General features: G+C 44.7%; 1 protein-coding gene across 3 annotated transcripts in view; it reads left to right on the top strand.

Annotated features, from left to right (window-relative positions):
* Positions 1–18949, top strand: part of LOC147032187 (uncharacterized) — a 34526-nt gene that overhangs the window by 14839 nt on the left and 738 nt on the right. For 2 of the 3 annotated variants that reach the window (XM_085869556.1, XM_085869557.1), the window contains 7 exons: positions 512–593; positions 1174–1259; positions 3062–3256; positions 3543–3638; positions 3833–3973; positions 4228–4332; positions 11456–11541. In XM_085869556.1, the coding sequence (XP_085725682.1) occupies positions 512–593; positions 1174–1259; positions 3062–3256; positions 3543–3638; positions 3833–3973; positions 4228–4332; positions 11456–11541 (791 nt within the window). The remainder of the gene's footprint in view (positions 1–511; positions 594–1173; positions 1260–3061; positions 3257–3542; positions 3639–3832; positions 3974–4227; positions 4333–11455; positions 11542–18949) is intronic. The other variant, XM_085869558.1, reaches the window with a different exon arrangement.

The following is an 18949-nucleotide window of genomic DNA, read 5'->3' as shown; positions in this document are numbered from 1 at the left end:
TGGCCCGCGGGCCGCAGGTTGGAGACCCCTGCTCTAGAGGTACGCACACTCACCACTGAACTGTGTAGCCTGGGTTCAAACCTCGGCGCAGCTATAAACTGTCAACCTGGTGTTTCACAGGTAGGGTGAGTCATCGATGTGTGTGCTGTGTGTTAAACTGGGTGTCCCATCTTGTCAGCATTGGTGGACGTTAGACATCACATGGTGTCCCTCGTGAAGAGTAAGCGAGCTATCACTATCAACAGCACCCTGACCAAATTCCTGCCCGAACCTACTTAGTTGAATGTGTCGCTGGCGTAGTCGGTTCGTGAAAGACTTGGGCCAACAACTTTCCTCGACCAACCCCATGAGGTGGGAATAAATTGTGGCCATTAACGACTCATCATAGGTGTATGTGCTATTCCCTTTTAAATTTTATTCTAAGGTTGGCTTTATGTAGAAGTACATCAGATTTTGAAAGATGACATTATGAGGAAGGATAGATCTGTTTTGTGCTGGGATTCTTTTGCAGAACAACAATCAGCTGAAGGAATTGGACCTCAGTCATAATGAATTCTGTGAGAAGGGTGGCAAGTACTTCGGCCATATGTTAGGTGTGTAAACCTACAGCTTTTGCTCGTGCAATGAAAGGCTTTGTTTTGTTGATTTATAAAATCTACAATTATATTTTCTACCGTCTAGTCTCTTATTTTGCTCCCTTTCCTCTCTCAGTCCTCCAACTCTCCCCAGCAAGTCCAGCATGCATGTCCTCTTCCAATAACCTCCTCCTAGCGAAACTTTCAAAATCCAGGCTGACTGCTCAACGCTTTCATCACTCCCTTCTCTGATCTATTGAATCACCTTCAGAGGCTGTTCTGTCTCTCTTCCCTCCAAGGGCTTCAAGCAAACAGTGCACCACCATCCTCTTGTCATCACCCCAATTCCAACTCATGATCCTAATTCCCCCATTAACCTTTCCTAACCCAACCATCTTATGTGTGAGTTTCAGCGTTTCCTCCCCACCTCCATTTCCCCTTTCCCCTTTTCCTGTTCATTAATTCCCTTGATGTTTGTCACACTGTCGGCTCAACATTGCACTTCCATGAGCCTTGCCACAGTAAAGAAAAAAAAAAACCCGTTTAAATGTGGTGAACAATATTTGTGGTGCAAATTGCCCAGTCTTTTTCTCCTCAGCAACCAATGAAGTACTGGAGATTTTCGATTTGAGTTGGAACCACCTGCGTATGACAGGAGCTGTGGCACTGTGTGCGGGTCTGCGGGTGAGCCTGATATTGTGTGTGTTCCACAAAGTCATGCAACAGCTTCTCAAGCACTCATAAGTTGACTTGGGGTCTATTTAAGCTGCTTTTCTTCACTTTTGGCCTGCTGTGCTATAGTTGTATAAACGCAAACATGTAAAGCTTACAAAACAAGGCCACGGTTCTCAGATTTATTTTGAAGAATGTTTTTGTACAAAGCGGATGCGGACGGGCTTTGCATTTCGAGATGCTTTCGAGTTCCCTTTGTTTTCTCTGATAATTTCCTCTTCAATTGATGTTTATCTCGCTTTCACCTGCAGAGAGTACCATTCTCCTTGCCTTGTCATTCGTTTGGCATGTTTTTTGGGAAAACTAACTGCTTTCAAAAGTCACTGCATTTAAAAAACTAGAACGGCACTCGGTGGAGTGCATACCTCCGCCAGGCTGAAAAGTTTACGTTTTGTTATCCCACTTGAAGGTCTGATCTGGATCCGGACATGAATCAAAATCTAATCGGCATGTTCTTATCACCTAACAACTCGTGCACCTCGTTTTGTTATAACTCGTCCACAACTTTTTTAAATATCGTGCTATACACTATACAGTCTGACCGACATTCGCTGGGGATACGCTCCTGAAAAATGCCGAATCCGCGAATATCGAGACATTGTTTCAATGGGGAAAAGGGGGGATAGGTTCTCAGTGGTTCGTCATTCATAAAGGAAAATCAAAAGTCCCGTGAAAAACCATGAATACACCTGCAAAAAAACATGAATATGTGAAGCATGGGGTCATGAATGTAGAAGCAGGTCACATTTTATGAACTGCGAATACACTGGGTCCGTAAGTAGTGGAACCGCAAATGTAGAAGCAGGTTACATTTTATGAACCGCGAATATGTGGGGTCCACAAATAGTGGAACCGCGAATGTCAGGGTCTGACGGTATATTGTTTTTGGCCCCATCTCTCAATGGTGACAAATCACTTAAGAAATAAATTTTTTATCGTATCGGGTTACGATCTTCACCATAATTGAATAATTTCTTCTTGTTATACACTCCACCTGTCCATCAAGTTTCAACCAAATCTGTCCACAACTTTTTCAGATATCGTGCTATATATTGGTTTAGTCTATCTCTCAATGGGAAATATTCACGTAACCTTTTGAACCCTGAGCTCTTTGGACTTTCGGCCTCCCCAGCCAGGGCTCCCTGGAGAAAAATCTGACCACTCGGGTAGATGAAGGTTTGAATAGTGGCTCGTAACACAGCCACTTGGGTTCAAAAAAATTCCTGGATCCGGATCTTCACCAAAATTGAATCGATTCTTCCTTGTCACGCACCCAACATGTCCCAAAGTTTCATCTGAATCTGTCTATAACTTTTCGAGATATCATGATTATATATATATATATATATATATATATATATATATATATATATATATATATATATATATATATATATATATATATACACACACACACACACTTTTTGTCCCTATCTCTCAGTGGTGAAGAATCACTTGAAAAATTATTGGATATGGATCCGGATCCGGATCTTCATCAAACTCCAATCATTTCATCACTGTCACACACCCAACTTGTCCACCAAATTTTGTCTGAATCCGTCCACACCATTTTGAGATATCCTGTTTACAGACAAACAGACAGGGGTGAAAACATAACCTCTGCCGACTTTTGGTGGCAGAGACAATAAGTGACTGCTGTGTTGTGTGCAAGATAGATAACTTGCCAGAGTTTGAATCCAGGTCATGAAATTGGCTGAATTCATGATTCCTCCATCCTATAAACCCTTGAACAGGGAAACACAACTTTAACACACCTACACTTGGCATGGAATGGTTATGCAACGGAGGGAGCGGTTGCAATGGCAGAAGCCCTCAAGCTGAATTCAACTCTGGTATACTTGGACCTAAGGAAAAACCGCATTGGAAACCATGGTGCAGAGGTCATAGCCAATGGTCTCGAGGTCAATGAGACATTGAAAACCCTAAAGGTAGGTAAAGAATTGGGTCAATTCTGGATGGGTCGTGTGATTCTCAAGTGTTTGATAAAAGAAAATTTAAATTACCTGTGTCTAAATTAGATGGTTGGTACAAGGTGAACTTTAAATCAACAAGTGGATTATAATTGGCAGGGGCATTGTTTTCTGGAAAGGTTCAAGGGTTAGGGTTTCCCACTTTCTGTAAAGGTCTGTGTTTCAACCAAGTACACATGAGAGGTTGCCACTGACTGTCCAAATTCCACCACAACCTTTCATGATTGCTCATGGATTTCTACAGGTCTCGCACAACTTATTTGATGTGGATGGTGCCAAGGCTCTTTTGACATCTCTGAAGAAGAACCAAATGTCTAAGCTGCAAGAGTTGGATGTTTCGGTAAGTTGAAGATCTCCTCCTTCTAAACTTTTGGTTCCTCGCATTATATCGACAAATTTTCGTTGAAATACTTTTTTTAGAGATGGCATGGCCTTGTGATTGTCTGTTGACAATGTTTTGCTCTTTGGAATTAAGAATGATCCATGCTGCAGTCACCTGGCTTATGAATTTATCGACAAACATGTTTTTTTCAGACGGTGACCGTGAATGATGCCTTCTTGCGGCTTTTGGAGACGCTGCAAGATCGATCTGGCTTGGTCGTGGAACATGGACGCGTAACAGACTCCCCACTTCTCAGGCCACGACCATACGTGGAACCCATGAGAGCCATTGAGGTATCAAATTGGCCGTCAGGAAGTACCTTACACTTAATCAAGGTTAAAAAAAACAACAACAAAGTTTTGCCTCGATTAGCTCAACAAAACTTCACTCAAAATGTAAACGGCAATAGTTAGTTTATTTTTTAGAGTACTGTATGTTAAAATGATATCATAGAACTTAACTGCAACTTAGATCCAAATGCAAATGCCATTTCGCGAATGTTAGTAGAATACCTTGCTGCTGTATAAATTTCTTCATCATGATGCAGATCTATTTGGAAAAGAACAAACTTCGACTTTGGGAATTCTTCCACAGCATGGACAAAGATGGCAGTAAAAGGATTCCCATTGCTGTGTTCAGGAATATGATACAGGTATGTTTCATGAGCAGAGGGAATGTTGTGTGAATGTGAAAGAATCGAATATTGTGAATTTTCACAAAGGTAACACAGGGTGGGGGGGGGGGGATACATTGAGGGGAGTGATGATTGCAGGTAACCCACCTTTGTCCCATCAGGCCTGTAGCTTATCGAGTGTCAGTAATCAGAGCCACCCACAGATCAGATCAATTGGAGACTGGCATTTGAATCGGACAAGTACAGTTCTGACGACTTCAATGTCCTCGAAAACAGGATCAGTTTTGCAGCTCAGAAACTGTTTCCGGCCTGCAGGAGCACGGTTAGATGTTTATTTGAATACTTGACTGATGCGTTGGCTCTGCTGAAGCAGTTCCTTGACTTGGGGCCATGCCAGGTGGTTTGCCATCCCTCTCCCAGCAGTAGTTAGGGCAGGAATTTGCAATGTATCCAGGGTGCCGGCAATGGTTCAGCTACTCTTTGCGAAGGACACCGTGGGATCTTTAACGTCCACCAACTAATACCGGCAGAAGGTCCGCCCAGTTTAACAGCCATCCGAGGGACGGCACACGCACGTTGATGAGTCGCCCTGTCTGTGAACCACCGGAATGGCAGTTTATAGCAAGGTCGGGTTACGAACCCAGGCGAGACAGCTAAGAAGCGAGTGTGCGTACCTCTAGGCCATCCTGTCAGCCCCTATTTGAATACCAGATACTGTTAATTCCAACTCGTATGAACCAAAAAGGAATGATGAGCGAAAGGCCAGAAACAACTTTATTAAATAGGTATGCTTGTAAGGAAAGCCGGCCTTGCCAAAGATGCAAATGGCGGTTTACCTCTTCACTTTCCAGATGCCTTGCCAGAATAAATGAACGTCTCTGATTGTGAACAAACTTTATTTTTTTTAAACCTGTCGTATGAACACAATGAAATACACTGCAGAATTAGAATCTGGTGGCGCGTCATAATAGATGAAATCGATGATATTCCGTATGATGGCCTCATCCAGATTTTGCCAAGTGGAGTAGATTTTGTTGCAGCTGTTGCACATTACCTGGTGGAGGTCAGCTTTACCGCAGGCTCCCATTCCGTGTTCCCCGACGTGTTCGATTGTGTTAATGTCAGCACTCTGTGGGTGCCAAAGCAAGAAGCTGCAGCCCGCTTCCTGGTAGAGGTAGTTCTGGATGTATTGCCAGTGTTCGACTCTGCAAAATGCTGTGATCAATGTGAATACAATGAAATGTGTTTGTATCGCAGCATTTTGTGTTTGATACTGCAAAAAGTGCTTTTCTAGTAGAGAGAGTGGTAAGAGGGTTTTGTGCACCAGCAAGCAACACATTTGCTGCAAATATGCTGTTACGAACCATATGTCCCAAACCTCCTCTCTGCTTTGAACAGATGGAGTGGGCTATTTTTTTTTCAGGGTTTAAGGCTCATGGAGAAGCTGCACCACAAATTATGCATACACGTGCAGAGAAATACATGACAACAATTATTGCAGACAAATATACGAGACAACTGTCGTCGACTTTAGAAAAACAACCACTGAGCTTGGGGACAATGATTTAATTTCAAGGGGCATTCTGGGTACTGTTTTTATTCTGGGTACCAACGGTGACACCATCCTTATTAAGTCTCTCTTCTCTCTCCAATCATTGGTGCAATTAAGTAAAAATTTCTTCCTCCCCAGAGATGTCCATGCTCTATCCTTTTAAATGGTGATGTTAAGGAGGAAGCAGGTAACATTTGATAGATGGGAAAGTAACAAGAAGCAATGGTGTGTATGCATGCATGCTTGCCTTGAATAGTTTAAGTTAATATATTGATGTTCAAATTCAGTTCATCTCGTTTGCTGCATGGGATTGTGATGAGATTCAGCCGATTGACTCATTTCATTTCTTAATTCATACTTGCTCTGGGTAAATAGAGTAAAATCTATCGAATGGGTTACCTTAGGAAGTAGGCTGGTGTTGGCCTCGCGGTTAGGGTGACCAGTGGCTTGGGATCCTAGGGTCCTGAGTTTGAGTCCCGTTTGCCACTGAATTAACACCAGGGGGTTGATTCAGCCTGTCATCCTTCCGAAGTCGGCAAAATGAGCACCGGTATACTGGTAATAGGGGCACTGCATCAGCGGTACAGCTGCACCCCTTACCAATGATGTAACAAATCTCATTTGAGTCTCCCAGTAACTGCCTGTTGGACACAAAATCTGACCAGCGATAGCCAAGGATTCTCCAAAGAAACCCAGAGTACCGAAGGAGTTAAGTCTCTTTCTCAGAGCCTTGGTCAGAGTCCAAGTCTCACATCTGTAGAGCAAGACTGGAAGCACCAAGGACTTGGACCTGTGTCGTCCTGCATAGGTATCGACAACACCACACTCCAGGATCAAGTAAATCCATGACTCCCCAGGCTTGACCCACATGTCTATTGACCTCTGTCTCACAACATGTGGAGACATGAATATCACTGCCAATGAAAGTGAATCTCCCCATGACCTCAACATCCTCACCACAAACAGGTACAGATAAGATAGCAGCATCCAAGATGTCATTTAAAGCCTGGATCTGAGTTTTTTGACCCACGAATCCCATAAGCCAAGCGGCAACTGCTAGTCATTCAGCACCTCGAGGGCCCCCAGAAGGATATCCAGCGTCTTTCCAAAGATGACTGCATCATCTGCGAAATCAAGGTCAGAGATATTGACATTGCCAAAAGATAGCCGCAGCTTGATCTCTCCGACATCATCTCCAGAATCCAGTCCATACAAGCACTGAAACGTGTGGCATTCAGGACACACCCCTGAAGAACTCCAGTAACAATTGGAAATAAGTCAGAGATGGTACCACCACACCTCACAGCACTCTTCTCAGTCCCAGAGTATAGTTCAGAAATCAGATCGATCAGTTTTGGTGGCACCTTACGAAGATCAAGAATCCTCCAGAGGGCATCCTGATTCACTGAATTTAATGCTTTGCAGAGATAAACATAGGCTGCAAGCAGCCCCTGCAGAAACTCATATGCCTTCGCTGAGGACCCAGAAAACAAGGATACGGTCAATCATTGACCTCATTGGGATAAAGCCTGACTGCTCTGGGCGCTGGTGCGCAAGCAGATGGTGGCGAACCCCATCAAGAATTATCTGAGCAAAGACCTTGCCCGGCACTGAGAGCAGCGTCACCCCTCGGTAGTTGTTGCAGTCCCAGCGATCAACCTTCCCTTTCCAGAGAGGGACAACAAGGCCCCTCTTCCAATCAGTTGGGATGATGCCTGTGTTCCAGGCAGAGCACAGAACTGCATGCAACGACATGAGTACAGTATTTCCACCAGCCTTGAAGTTCAGCATGGATGCCACAAATAACAGGGGCTTTACCCCCTTTCAGCTGGTTCACTGCAGCCTGTATTTCCACAAACAAAGGTGGTTCACAGTTGATTGGAGGGTCATCAATATGTATAGTGACACCCATTACATCCAACTCAACAACCCGTGGGTCAGCCTGGTACAGCCGCTCAAAGTAACCGGACCAGTGGTCCTTCACTTCCGACTCCTCTGTCCAGAGCTCATCACCCTCCGCTCTGACTGCAGTACACCGAGAGACGGGCTTGGAGGAATGCAATTCATAAATTCCTCTGCAAGCAGAACAAGAATCACTTGACTACAGGTGATGGTCTTCCCTTTCACAGAATCCTCGCACAAGGGCCTTCTTGTCCGCCCTCACACATATCCCTGAACAGCTCAGCTCTGCCATTAAGGCTGACCCTGCGATTCTGGTATGCAGTGTCCCTTGGGAGATAAAGTTCTTCTTTCCCCGATGGTGGATTCCAAGACATCCATCTGGCAACACAAAGAATGGAAGTCTGGAAGAGTCTCCACAGCTCCTCTTCAGGATTCCCCAAAACACCCAGACCCCTCCCCCCAATAAAACTCCACTCAGCCTGTTTGCAAACTCCTCAGCTACCATTTTGTCCTTGAGCTTGTTAACATCCAGCTGAGGCTGGGATGGTACCATTCTGGATTTCAGCTGCAACTTCAGATTTGCTACAACAAGCCTGTGGTCGTTATTGAGGAACTGAGTACTCCAGTCGACCCGACCAATTCTGGAGCATCCTCCAGTGATAATCAATGAGCACATGGTCATTCTCCTTTGCCACACCACCAGCGTTGGAAAAGAAAGTCCAGTGATGAGTCTGTGGGTGCTGAAACCATGAACCGGCCACCCTAAGTCCACGACTTCTTGCAAAGTCAAGGAACTTAGTGCTATTCTGGTTCACAGTTCCAGACCCATGGGGACCAACACGCGTATCATAACCATCCCTATCAGTGCCAGTCGATGCATTGAAATCCCCAAGACTAGAAGAATATCTCCCTTGAGGCACTGATCAACCACGTACTCAAGCATGGCATAGAATGCATCCTTCCCAATGAGATCATTCGCCTCAGTCGGAGCATAAACAGAGACCAGAGGAATGACACCCAAACAATGACAAATCCTCAGTCTCATAATACACTCATTGACTGGTGTTACTGCACTTATCATGGGAGTCAGCTTATTGGACACAGCTACAGAAACTCCTTGGGAATGGTAACCGTCAGAGCGACCAGACCAATCGTAGGTGTAACCACCCACCATGATCTCACCACTATCCGGTCTCCGAACCTCAGAGAGAGCTGCAATACCGATGTCCAAACGCTGGAGCTCAGATGATAACAGAGACAGGTGATCATCCTCTCTTGGGGGTAGGACATTCCAGGCACCCACCCGAAGGGACCGCCTCAGGTTAGCTTAAGGAGACTGCCATTTGGTGGATGACACCTCAGCACCACCCCGACCATCACTATTGAAACCCAACCCAGGAAGGTTACCCCATGCCTTTCCTCCGATGAAAGAATGGGGTCCGGAAGGCTTTGCCCCAGTCCCAGCGAGCTTCTTTGCAAAGGGCAGCTGCACAGGAGGCACTCCTACAGAGTGGGTTTTCAGTGTTCTTTGCGTTTTTTGGTGTTTTGAAGAATGAAGTGTTTTACGGTGGCTGTAGTGAAAATCCTGCCACCAACCTCCTAGAAAAAGGTAACCCAACTGCAGGAGAACGTCTGCAAACACAGTTGGGCACGAGATATGGATGTCCGTTGGCTCACAAGGAGCTCCTCCACCCTTGAACAGGTTTTGTTTTTAATCCTGCTGGGTGTCCATATCCAAACACCCTCCTCACCAGGAAACCTGGTGGGGTAAACTGTTTAGTAGCTGACAACCCGACTGTGAAACAGGTTAGTACAAGTTTACACGATACCTGCAGCAAGTCACAGATCTAATCTGCCCTGACTTGACAATAACACCTTCCTCCTGCTCATAAAAGCAAACAGGCATTCCCACATCAAAACTGGAATATGTAATGTTTTCTGCTCCCCTATCGTGCCATCACAGACTTCATAAAAACCTGTCTGACGCAGTTGCCTGTTCAACGCACAATTTTGGAAAATAGTCGGAAACAATAGCAAACATGCATAACCTCCACAGTAAAAACAGAAAAGGTATTTCTAAAGTCATTCGACAGGGTTCCGAAATTGGTGGCCGTAGTGTCAAAATTGTGGGGGGAATCGGGCAAACTGTCCAACCATTGGGTGGAACTCACATGCACACACAGACGAAAATGGCTCCTTTTATAATATATAATTAATGGCCCCTACCTTCTACTCTGCACTGTTTACATTTTGGAAATAAGAAGCTGTGGCAATATGGTAATAAAGTGTGGAGGAAAGGTTTTGATGCATTGGTTAACTTTGTACCTGTGAAAGTATATGGGGATAGGGGTGGTGATGGTAGGGATAGGGGGTAGTGGTGTGGGGTTTGAAAGTTTGATGAACCTACTTTTGCACACAGGGGTTCAACAAAATGCAACTATAAATGTAAAATATACCATCAGAGATGGGGAATCCCCCCACCATTGAATGAAAAAGGTCATACATATTCCAGATAATGAGGGAGGTGCATTGGAAACAAGACACCGTTTGGTCATCATCTCGAAAAAGTTCCCCAGGGGTGAGGAGCATAGTAACCAAAAATAATTGAAATCAGATAAGCGGTTTTCCATTTATTACAAAAAACTTTTTTTTTTCAAGATCGGCCATCTTGGATCCGGCCACGCCCAAAATCAACAGGGGTTCTTCCTTTTCAGGTGGTACATGTGTGACTCAAATTTCAAATCGATATGGCGAACAGTTTGAGTTATCGCACTCACAGCTATAAATGTTGATGCCCAGCCGGCCGGCCGGACGGACGGACGGACGACTCGGGTGACAACAATATCCCCCTTCCGACACGTGGCGGGGGATAAAAACGTGAATGACACATGAGGTCGACGTCCTCCCAGAAACAGCCAGCACTTTTCATGCAGCATGGGATTGGTCAGAAAATTTGAGCTATCATCAGCACCCTGAACAAATTAAAACTTCCTGAGTTGGAGTGGCAACCCATCCAGGATTGTAGCCTATTAACTGCTTCGGCAGCACCAATGCTTTCCATAGGGCATATCTACATGATGATGATGATGATGATCATCATTGGATTAAACAAAAAAATACTGAGTGTGGTGAACATTGCAATGCATGCAGAATCCCTTTGAGACCCTTTTTTGAAATGTTGACAAGAGGTTTCAGTTGATGTGGATGGAGGAAAGGAAAGGATATGAGACCCCAAACTACACCCCAAAATAAGATCGTTTTGCAACGGAATGAAAAAAAAAAAAACCAAGCGAAAACAGGAGGTACTTACTGTACAGTCAGACCCCGCTATTCACGGGGGATACGTTCCTGGAAATGCGCGAATGTCGGGGCATTGTTGCAATGGGAAAAAGGGAGATAGGTTCCCGACGGTTCGTGATTCATTAGGGAAAATAAAAAAAATCCCATGAAAATCCACGAATACTCCCACAAAAAAGCGCAAATACGCCTGGAAAAAAAAAACCATGAAAACGTGAAAAGCCGCAAATACATGAGACGCAGGGCCACAAATGTAGAAGCAGGTTGCATTTCATCAACCATGAATATGAGGGGGTCCAGGAATATCAGGGTCCGTCAGTAGTTGTTTTCGCATTCTCACCTTTGCCTTCATCCCTGTTATGTGCAAAATGCTGGTTTATTCCGTTTCAGAAACTGAACATCCCAATAGACAAAGTGCAGACGAATTATCTACTAGAAAGGCTGGATAAGAACAAAGATGGCTCCATCAATTACAGGTATGAATGAAAGTTTGTATTGCTAACTTCCCTAGTTGGCTTGGTTCAAATTGTATTTTGCTTGTGCTACACACCTTCAAGTCATGAGATGAGACCAAGGTTTCTTTTTCAGACCTCCGACATCCCATATGTTCATTTTAAGACTCAAATTTCATCGATACCTCAAGTTTCATGCCCGAAAAGGCCGAAAAATCGTCGTCGTACGCTGAGTACGTCGAGAAATTTTCAGCATGTTGAAAATTTCTCGACGTATGACACACATTCCGCATACGCTGGCATAAGTTGTAGGCACGCTACGCGATCGTTGACACACGTCGACACACGTTACTTGTACGTTACTCATAAGTCGAAACGCGTCAATGTAATGGTTAGTGTCAGTGTTCCAGACTCCCTGGTTTTTTTATTATTATTTTTATCTTGCCAAAACGAAGTTTTTGCAAGATATGTTAGTGAGCTTGTATGTTTTTTATTTTTATTTTTTGTTTGTCTGTAATCACGTATTGATCACTCTGCAGAGCACAGTTATCATTGGAAATTTTTGTAACTTCGCATATCAGAGGCTGATGGAGGTCCCTTTCAACGCATAAAATTTTCAAGGTCAAGGTCAAAGGTCAAGGTCACTTTGTCGCAAATCAGGGGAGTCGACGAAACCCTTATTTTTTTGAGTAATTTTGATCGGATCGTCTTCAAACTTCATGGGAATATAGTTCATGGTCTGGCGCTCAGCTGGTTAATTTTTGGTGGAGATCAGCCTTGACCTTCATGGTTAGCACTGGAGGTCAAAAGTTTTTGACCCCAAGGTCAAATTTTGAAATCTTGGATACCATATCGAGTAATACCTCATATGAAAGCGCTTGATAAGTGCTTTCCAGATCTGTCAAAAGTTTGACGCTATGATGTCATTTGATGATGTCATGACGAAAAAAAAGGATTTTTCATGAAAATTTTTTTCCTCAGTTCTCATCAAAATCTCTTGATTTCATGTACAACGGTCCTGGAGAGATACCATTAACCGTACGAAAATATAAAGGTCAAGGTCACTTTGAAGTCAATTATGGAGTTCGATGAAACCCATCTTTGTGAGTAATTATCATCGAATCATCTCCAAACTTTGTGGGAATGTAGTAAATGGCTTAGCGCTCAGTTTATTAGTGTTTGTTTGTGATCGACCTTGACCTTCAGGGTTAGCGCCTAAGGTCGAACATATTTGACCCCAAAGTCAAATTTTCAAGTTTTAGGAACCATATCCTGTAGTACCTCAAATTGAACACCTCGATGAGTGTTTTCTGGATATGTCAAGCTTTAGCCATTATGACGTCATTGGTTAACGTTATGAGGCAAACACGTATTGTTCATGGTCACTCTGTAAAACGATTATCATCGGAATCTCTCATAGGCAGATATTCCTCAAGGAGTCGCTACTAGTGGATTGCAGTTCTGTTCACCTCAGTGTGACCTTAAAGAAGTCACTCATGTTCACATTTTGGCAAGATACTGGTCACCCTGGGGGTGACATTGGTTCATTTTTTCTTCGGTATGACAGTGATGTTGACACTTCGATTTATAGTGCAGTTATGATTGAAATCGTTTAGCGGCAGCCTATTAATTATATTATATTATAACCGCACTAGAAATCGAAGTGTTAACATCACCGTCATACCGAAGAAAAAAACAAACAAATCCCCAGGGAGTCTGGAACACTGACGCTAACCATTACCTTGACGCGTTTCGACTTATGAGTAGCTTACAAGTAACGTGTGTCGACACGTGTCAACGATCGCGTACGTGCCTACAACTTATGGCCAGCGTTATGCGGAACGTGTGAGTCATACGCTGGCATATGTCGTAAAATTTCAAGCATGGAAAATTTGTCTAACACCTCGGCGTACTACGACGTATGCCAGCGTACTACGACGTATGCCAGCGTGCTCTTAACGTATACAAACGTACCCATAACGTATTCGACGTGTGCCAGCGTTTTAGCCAAATTTTTCATACGTCAGGCATACGCTGGCTAAATCGTCAAGGTGTGACAGGGCCTTTAGACCCCGTGGGGTGGGAGACCCCACGGGGTAAAAATGGAGGAACTAGATACCCGCAATCGTCGTATGGCACACCAATTCAACTTCTCAACGTCATACCCCTCGATTTTGATGTACTTGCTCCATTTTGTTGTCAAACTGTTTATGCCGTTAAAATTTTTCAAGTTCCTTCAGCCATGCCACGCTTGCTTCAGTCAGTTATGTGGCATTGGCAAATCGTTGGCCACACAAGTGAGATTTTAAAGGACAGATCATATAATTGACAACTGCTCGTAGTCAGTCACGAATGGTGGTCTGTACAACACAGGCTTAGTGCACTAGTGCATTGTCATGGAAGAAGATACTGTTAAGTTCATGGGGGGGCAGGGGAGAATAATAATAGTAAGAGGTAAGAATTAGCATGGTCCATGTGCTCATGTATGGTTTCACATAATTCCCTGTATAAATGTGTTTAGAATGAAGTTGTCTGATGCATAGCCTGTGTGGTGGTAAATACTTGGTCCAAACTAGTGGTACAGTAGATAAAGTAAGGATATCTTATCTGGTGTTCCCCCTCATCTGAAGTTAGACCAGATTTGGGCTTGAAACAACCAGGCCACCACATCAGGCCTGGTGATTGGCCTGCTGGCAGCTTCTGACACTCGGCCAACGATTGGTGCTGGGAGCGTGCCTGTAAGCTGGGATCTTCACTGTGCTCACTGATATCGGCCTGATCTGCATCCGGATCTTATCCAAAATCTAATCGGCTCGTTCTAGTCACCTACCCAACTCAACCACCAAGTTTTGTCATAATCCATCCACAGCCTTATGAAATATCATGCTATACTGTATATTGTTTTTGGCACCATATCTCAATGGTGAAGAATCACTTAAAAAAATTAAAAGTTATTGTATCTGGATCTGCATTCGGACCGAAACCAAAATCTAATCCATTGGTCTTTGTCACACACCCAACCTGCCCACCAAGTTTCATCCGAATCCGTCCACAACATTTTGAGATATCCTGCTCACAGACAGACAGAAAAACAAACGGGTGAATGCATAACTTCCGTCCACCTTCAGTGGCAGAGGTAATAACCGGCATGGTGTCAGAACGTGTTTTGAGTCCCAAGGTGGTGAAAACCGCTCAGCAAACGTGAAACGACTGTTTTGACAGTGGTAATTTGTGGTTGTGGAGTGGGGTTGTAAACACAACATTACCTTTTGGCCAACATCCCTCGAGGTTTGTCCGTATTGGCCTGCTGCATTTTTGCATGATGTTGGCATGCTACTGTCCTGAGATTTTAGTTTTGTAAGGCATATTGTCCAGAAGCAAGATCCCCTTGGCTTCACAATGCAACGGAAAACATTATCTTGCTGACAAACGATTGGATGCAAATTTTCAGTGGCAGTGATCACTGCTTCCGATGCATAGATTCCAATTTGGTTTCAAGATCTTTTGTTTCAAGAATGTGTGAAGCCACATTTTGTCAACAATTACCAATCGAGCAAAAAAGTGAGGTGATTCGTTCCAAAATCTTAAACAAGATGCTGAGCTTCAGTGCTGTTTGTTTCAGCTTGAGTGCTGAGGGTTGGGGGTCTCATCTTGCCCTTGTTTATTCCCAAGTGTTTGTGGGTCAATGCAAAAACACTCCTTTGTGAAATTCCAAGTTCTGTGGTTATGTGGCCTTCAGTAATATTGTTGCGGGCCGGGTATCGGCTGCGAGCACAACCGCTAGGTGGAGCAGTTGGGTCGGCTCTACTGAACAGCCGGAATCCAGATCGTACCTGTCGCAAAACTCCGAGGGTGTACGGGTCCTTTACCGGACCGTGAATCGTCAATAATTCCACCACGTGGTACAGGGTTATTTGCCAATCTTCAAAATACCAAGAGATCTACGTGACGAGCTACCGAGTATTCACACCCTCGACGGCTCTCGTACGAGTCGAGCCGTTAGCGTGCCCGACCCGTGCGCAGCCCGAGCGGATGGTTGCCGAAGTTCTGTCAGTCCAAATGTACATTTACAGCGGCAACAGCCTTTGTAATTCACCAACACGCGCCATGCTAAGCCAATGGAAGAAACACAGAAGCGAGCTGATACATTTAACAAATGTATTTATTTATAATGGGGGAAAGGGGGGAGCATGCAAGAAGCAGAGTTATCCGACTATAGAGATGAAAGTATGTACAGCAAAGAGCACTTGGACAATTCCTACTTATAGACGGGCCCACACACCCAAAAGAAACGGACCCAAAAATGGTCTTTATTATCCTTTCAGCTCGGAGGGAAGACGAGCTGAGGGACGAAAATATAGCAGGCCACCTGGCCGCGCCGCTCGACGTCCGCACCTTCCCGGAGCACCAGTTGGCCAATAAGGAACCAGGGCAGCCAGACGCGGACCACGCCAGCCACAAGACGAGCCGAGAACCAGAGCACGCCAGCGACGAGATGCCTTTCGCCCAGCTTTGAGAGATGCGTTTTGAACGGGCACAAATTCTTCCTCTCCGAGCTCCAGCAGATTCACGCGCTTGAGCAGATTCTCTCGCTCGAGCAGATTCTGACGAATATTTCCTCTCCGTTCCTTTTATCACTCTCGGGCGCTGTTCGTTCCTTGTGACCCGCTCTCCTCAGGCGCAGTTCGTTCCCCGTGACCCGCTCTCCTCGGGCGCGGTTCGTTCCCCGTGACCCGCTCTCCTCGGGCGCAGTTCGTTCCCCGTGACCCGCTCTCCTCGGGCGCGGTTCGTTCGGGTGAGGCCTGTCCTCAGTGGGTGGGACACGATGCACTCCCTTACTTGGCACGCTGCCAAGCGAATCAGTTCATGACCATATTTGGGAATGGAATTCCATCCCCGAACGAATTCCGAACACGAACACATACTAGCAAGCGCGCGGAGACTGCCGGGAGCTGAGGGTTGTCGTTGTTGTAGTTGTAGATGTAGGAGCCGTAGTTGTGAGTGATGTAAAAACCCTAACTATCAAAATAACTCACAGTGCATGTGCATTTATTCACCCATTAAACGAAGGCCGGAGGGGGGAGGGGGGGGGAGGACCCTCACTAAAAAACACATACTTACCGATATAACTGTTCTATAGGACCTGTATGTTGTGTGCTCATGGCTTCCAGATTCGCAACAATATCTCATTGTGGGAAACACTTTGTGGTTTGGTTGCATCAGCTAGCTGTCCAAACTTTGAGTCATCGTCAAGAGACTTGTTCCCATGCTTAATCAGCCACCCATTTGGCTCTTGCAGAAGATGAAGACATACTTTTACCATTCATGGCCACCATGCATTTGTAAATTTCTGTGGGACTGGCAATTTACATGGAAATTTAACACCTCGGTTTTAGTAAAATCAATAATTTTAATAGCCTTACCTAAAAAACTTGAACACTGAAAAAAGCACTCCTTACATATGAGTTTCTATTTGAGATGTTGAAGAATGTCAATAATGAAGCTTCCTACGATATGGGGAGGCTTAATATAAGCCTCCCTATAAATTGGATCTGCCAGGTGTGCCAGAGTGTGTGTGGATTAAGGAGAGGGCTTCAGTCGCATGACCTTATGCACAGAGGCCAACACCTCACCTGAACATTTTGTGACATCGTCGACACCAACGGAAAACAATCGTGTGTGTGTGTTGTTGGTTGTTATCACCATATGCCAGTTTCAGTAGGTGGAACGGAGCCCTTCCAGGTCTCGAGGTATCCACCTCTGTGTGTGCATGCATATATGTGTGTTCTGGTGCACTCATGGTGGACATGTCACAGAAATTGGAGACTTGTACGTTACGGACATATTAATTGTATTATTTCACCAGAGGGTTATGGCCCAGTATAACATATAATCTTGCTGTGGATGAAAGTCAATTATACTGGTTAAAATAATTGTTTCAGCTGTTTCGTGTCCTGTGGAGATGTCGAATGTTCCAATGAACCTTGCCAAGGCTGAATTGGCCTCGACAAGAAAAACATGAGAGAAGAGACATGAACGGTGCCTCAGGAATGGCAACAAAACAAGATACACTACCAAAGGCACTGCCGTGGTCTCGAGAAACCCCAACAAAATGAAGTTGAAAGACGGGCAGTTGGTAAAAGATATGAAAAGCATTGGCAGCTTGCATCAAGTAGGAAAGAGGGGAAAATGTTGAAGGGGAAAGAGCGGCTTCCTGCGCTGAATTTTACATGGCGAAATTACCCAAACCGATTGAAAGAGTAAAGTAGGAATCTGGGGTCCACTGTATGCGAACTTGTAATGGTTCAGCAACCCCATTCCTTGACTCCAAAGAACTAACTTCACTTCACTGTATGTTGGTTGCTCTAATCTACTGCTCGGTCAACTCGGCAAATCCAATACCGTGCTATTGTCTCGGACACTTCAAAGCAGGCATCTCCTCGGTGGCCTACATCGGTACGGCACCCTGCCTGGCCCTTCACTCCCTCCTCACAGCCTGGATCTCCCAAATTCAACCTCTGTCTGAGGCAGCATGACCTTTGGACTTGGGTTCTTCTCCATGCTCCGGTGTTAGAAGGCTTTCACCCTTTGCGCACCCACTGGGCAAGATCCTTTCAAACATGCTGAGAGCCAACCCTTCTCCCATTTATAACCTGCTGGGGTTTATTTTCCAAACTGGTTACCTGAGACAAGTTGCCGCCTCAAGTCGTGAGTTTAAGTCATCTGTGACGTTTTTACTTTAATTTGGGGATTCATAGGAAAGCCATGAAGGGTTATTTTTTATCAGTATTATTGTTTCTATAAAGGTAGACAGTAGGATTAATAACGATTTAAATAAAATACCCTTGTTTCTTGTCGTACGTAAGTTTCACCTGTAAAACAAAATACAGGGCACATTTGTGTCCTTATTTCTTTTCTGCCATGACCTCCTCCAGGTAATTTGTGCACTTGCTTCGGTACCTCGAGGTGGACACGTAACAACTGTGTCTTCATATGCACTCCTAAACCGCTGGACAGAGTTGAAATTTGGTGGTTGTACTTGGAGTGTGCCCAGTTAGGTTTTTAAGCATTAATGTGTATGGGAATGGTCTACTAAGCTCGGTTGGCCACCCCTAATGTGCCACTCCCATAAGGCACGGTTGTTTCTGGTCGTAATAATACGAACATCAAAGTAAATCAGATTTAAGTTTACGAGCAAAATTGACCGATGCCTACCTTTTCTCAATGATTACATTCCTAACGAGAAGGGCACTCGGAAGAGCGCACACCTCCCCCCTGTTATGCCTGATCCACGAGAACATATCGGGCCCAATCCATTTTTGAAATATCATGCTGTATATCGTTTTTGGCCCAATCTCTCAATGGTGAAGAATCACTTGAATAAATTCATCCTCGACACACACACACACCCATCAAGTTTCATCCGAATCCA

This window comes from Eptatretus burgeri, chromosome 2 (assembly GCF_056783735.1).
Source record: "Eptatretus burgeri isolate ZD-2024b chromosome 2, Ebu_testis_v1, whole genome shotgun sequence".
NCBI classification, from domain to species: domain Eukaryota; kingdom Metazoa; phylum Chordata; class Myxini; order Myxiniformes; family Myxinidae; genus Eptatretus; species Eptatretus burgeri.
Note: the sequence above shows the minus strand (reverse complement) of the source record. Positions and strands in the feature narration are given on the sequence as shown.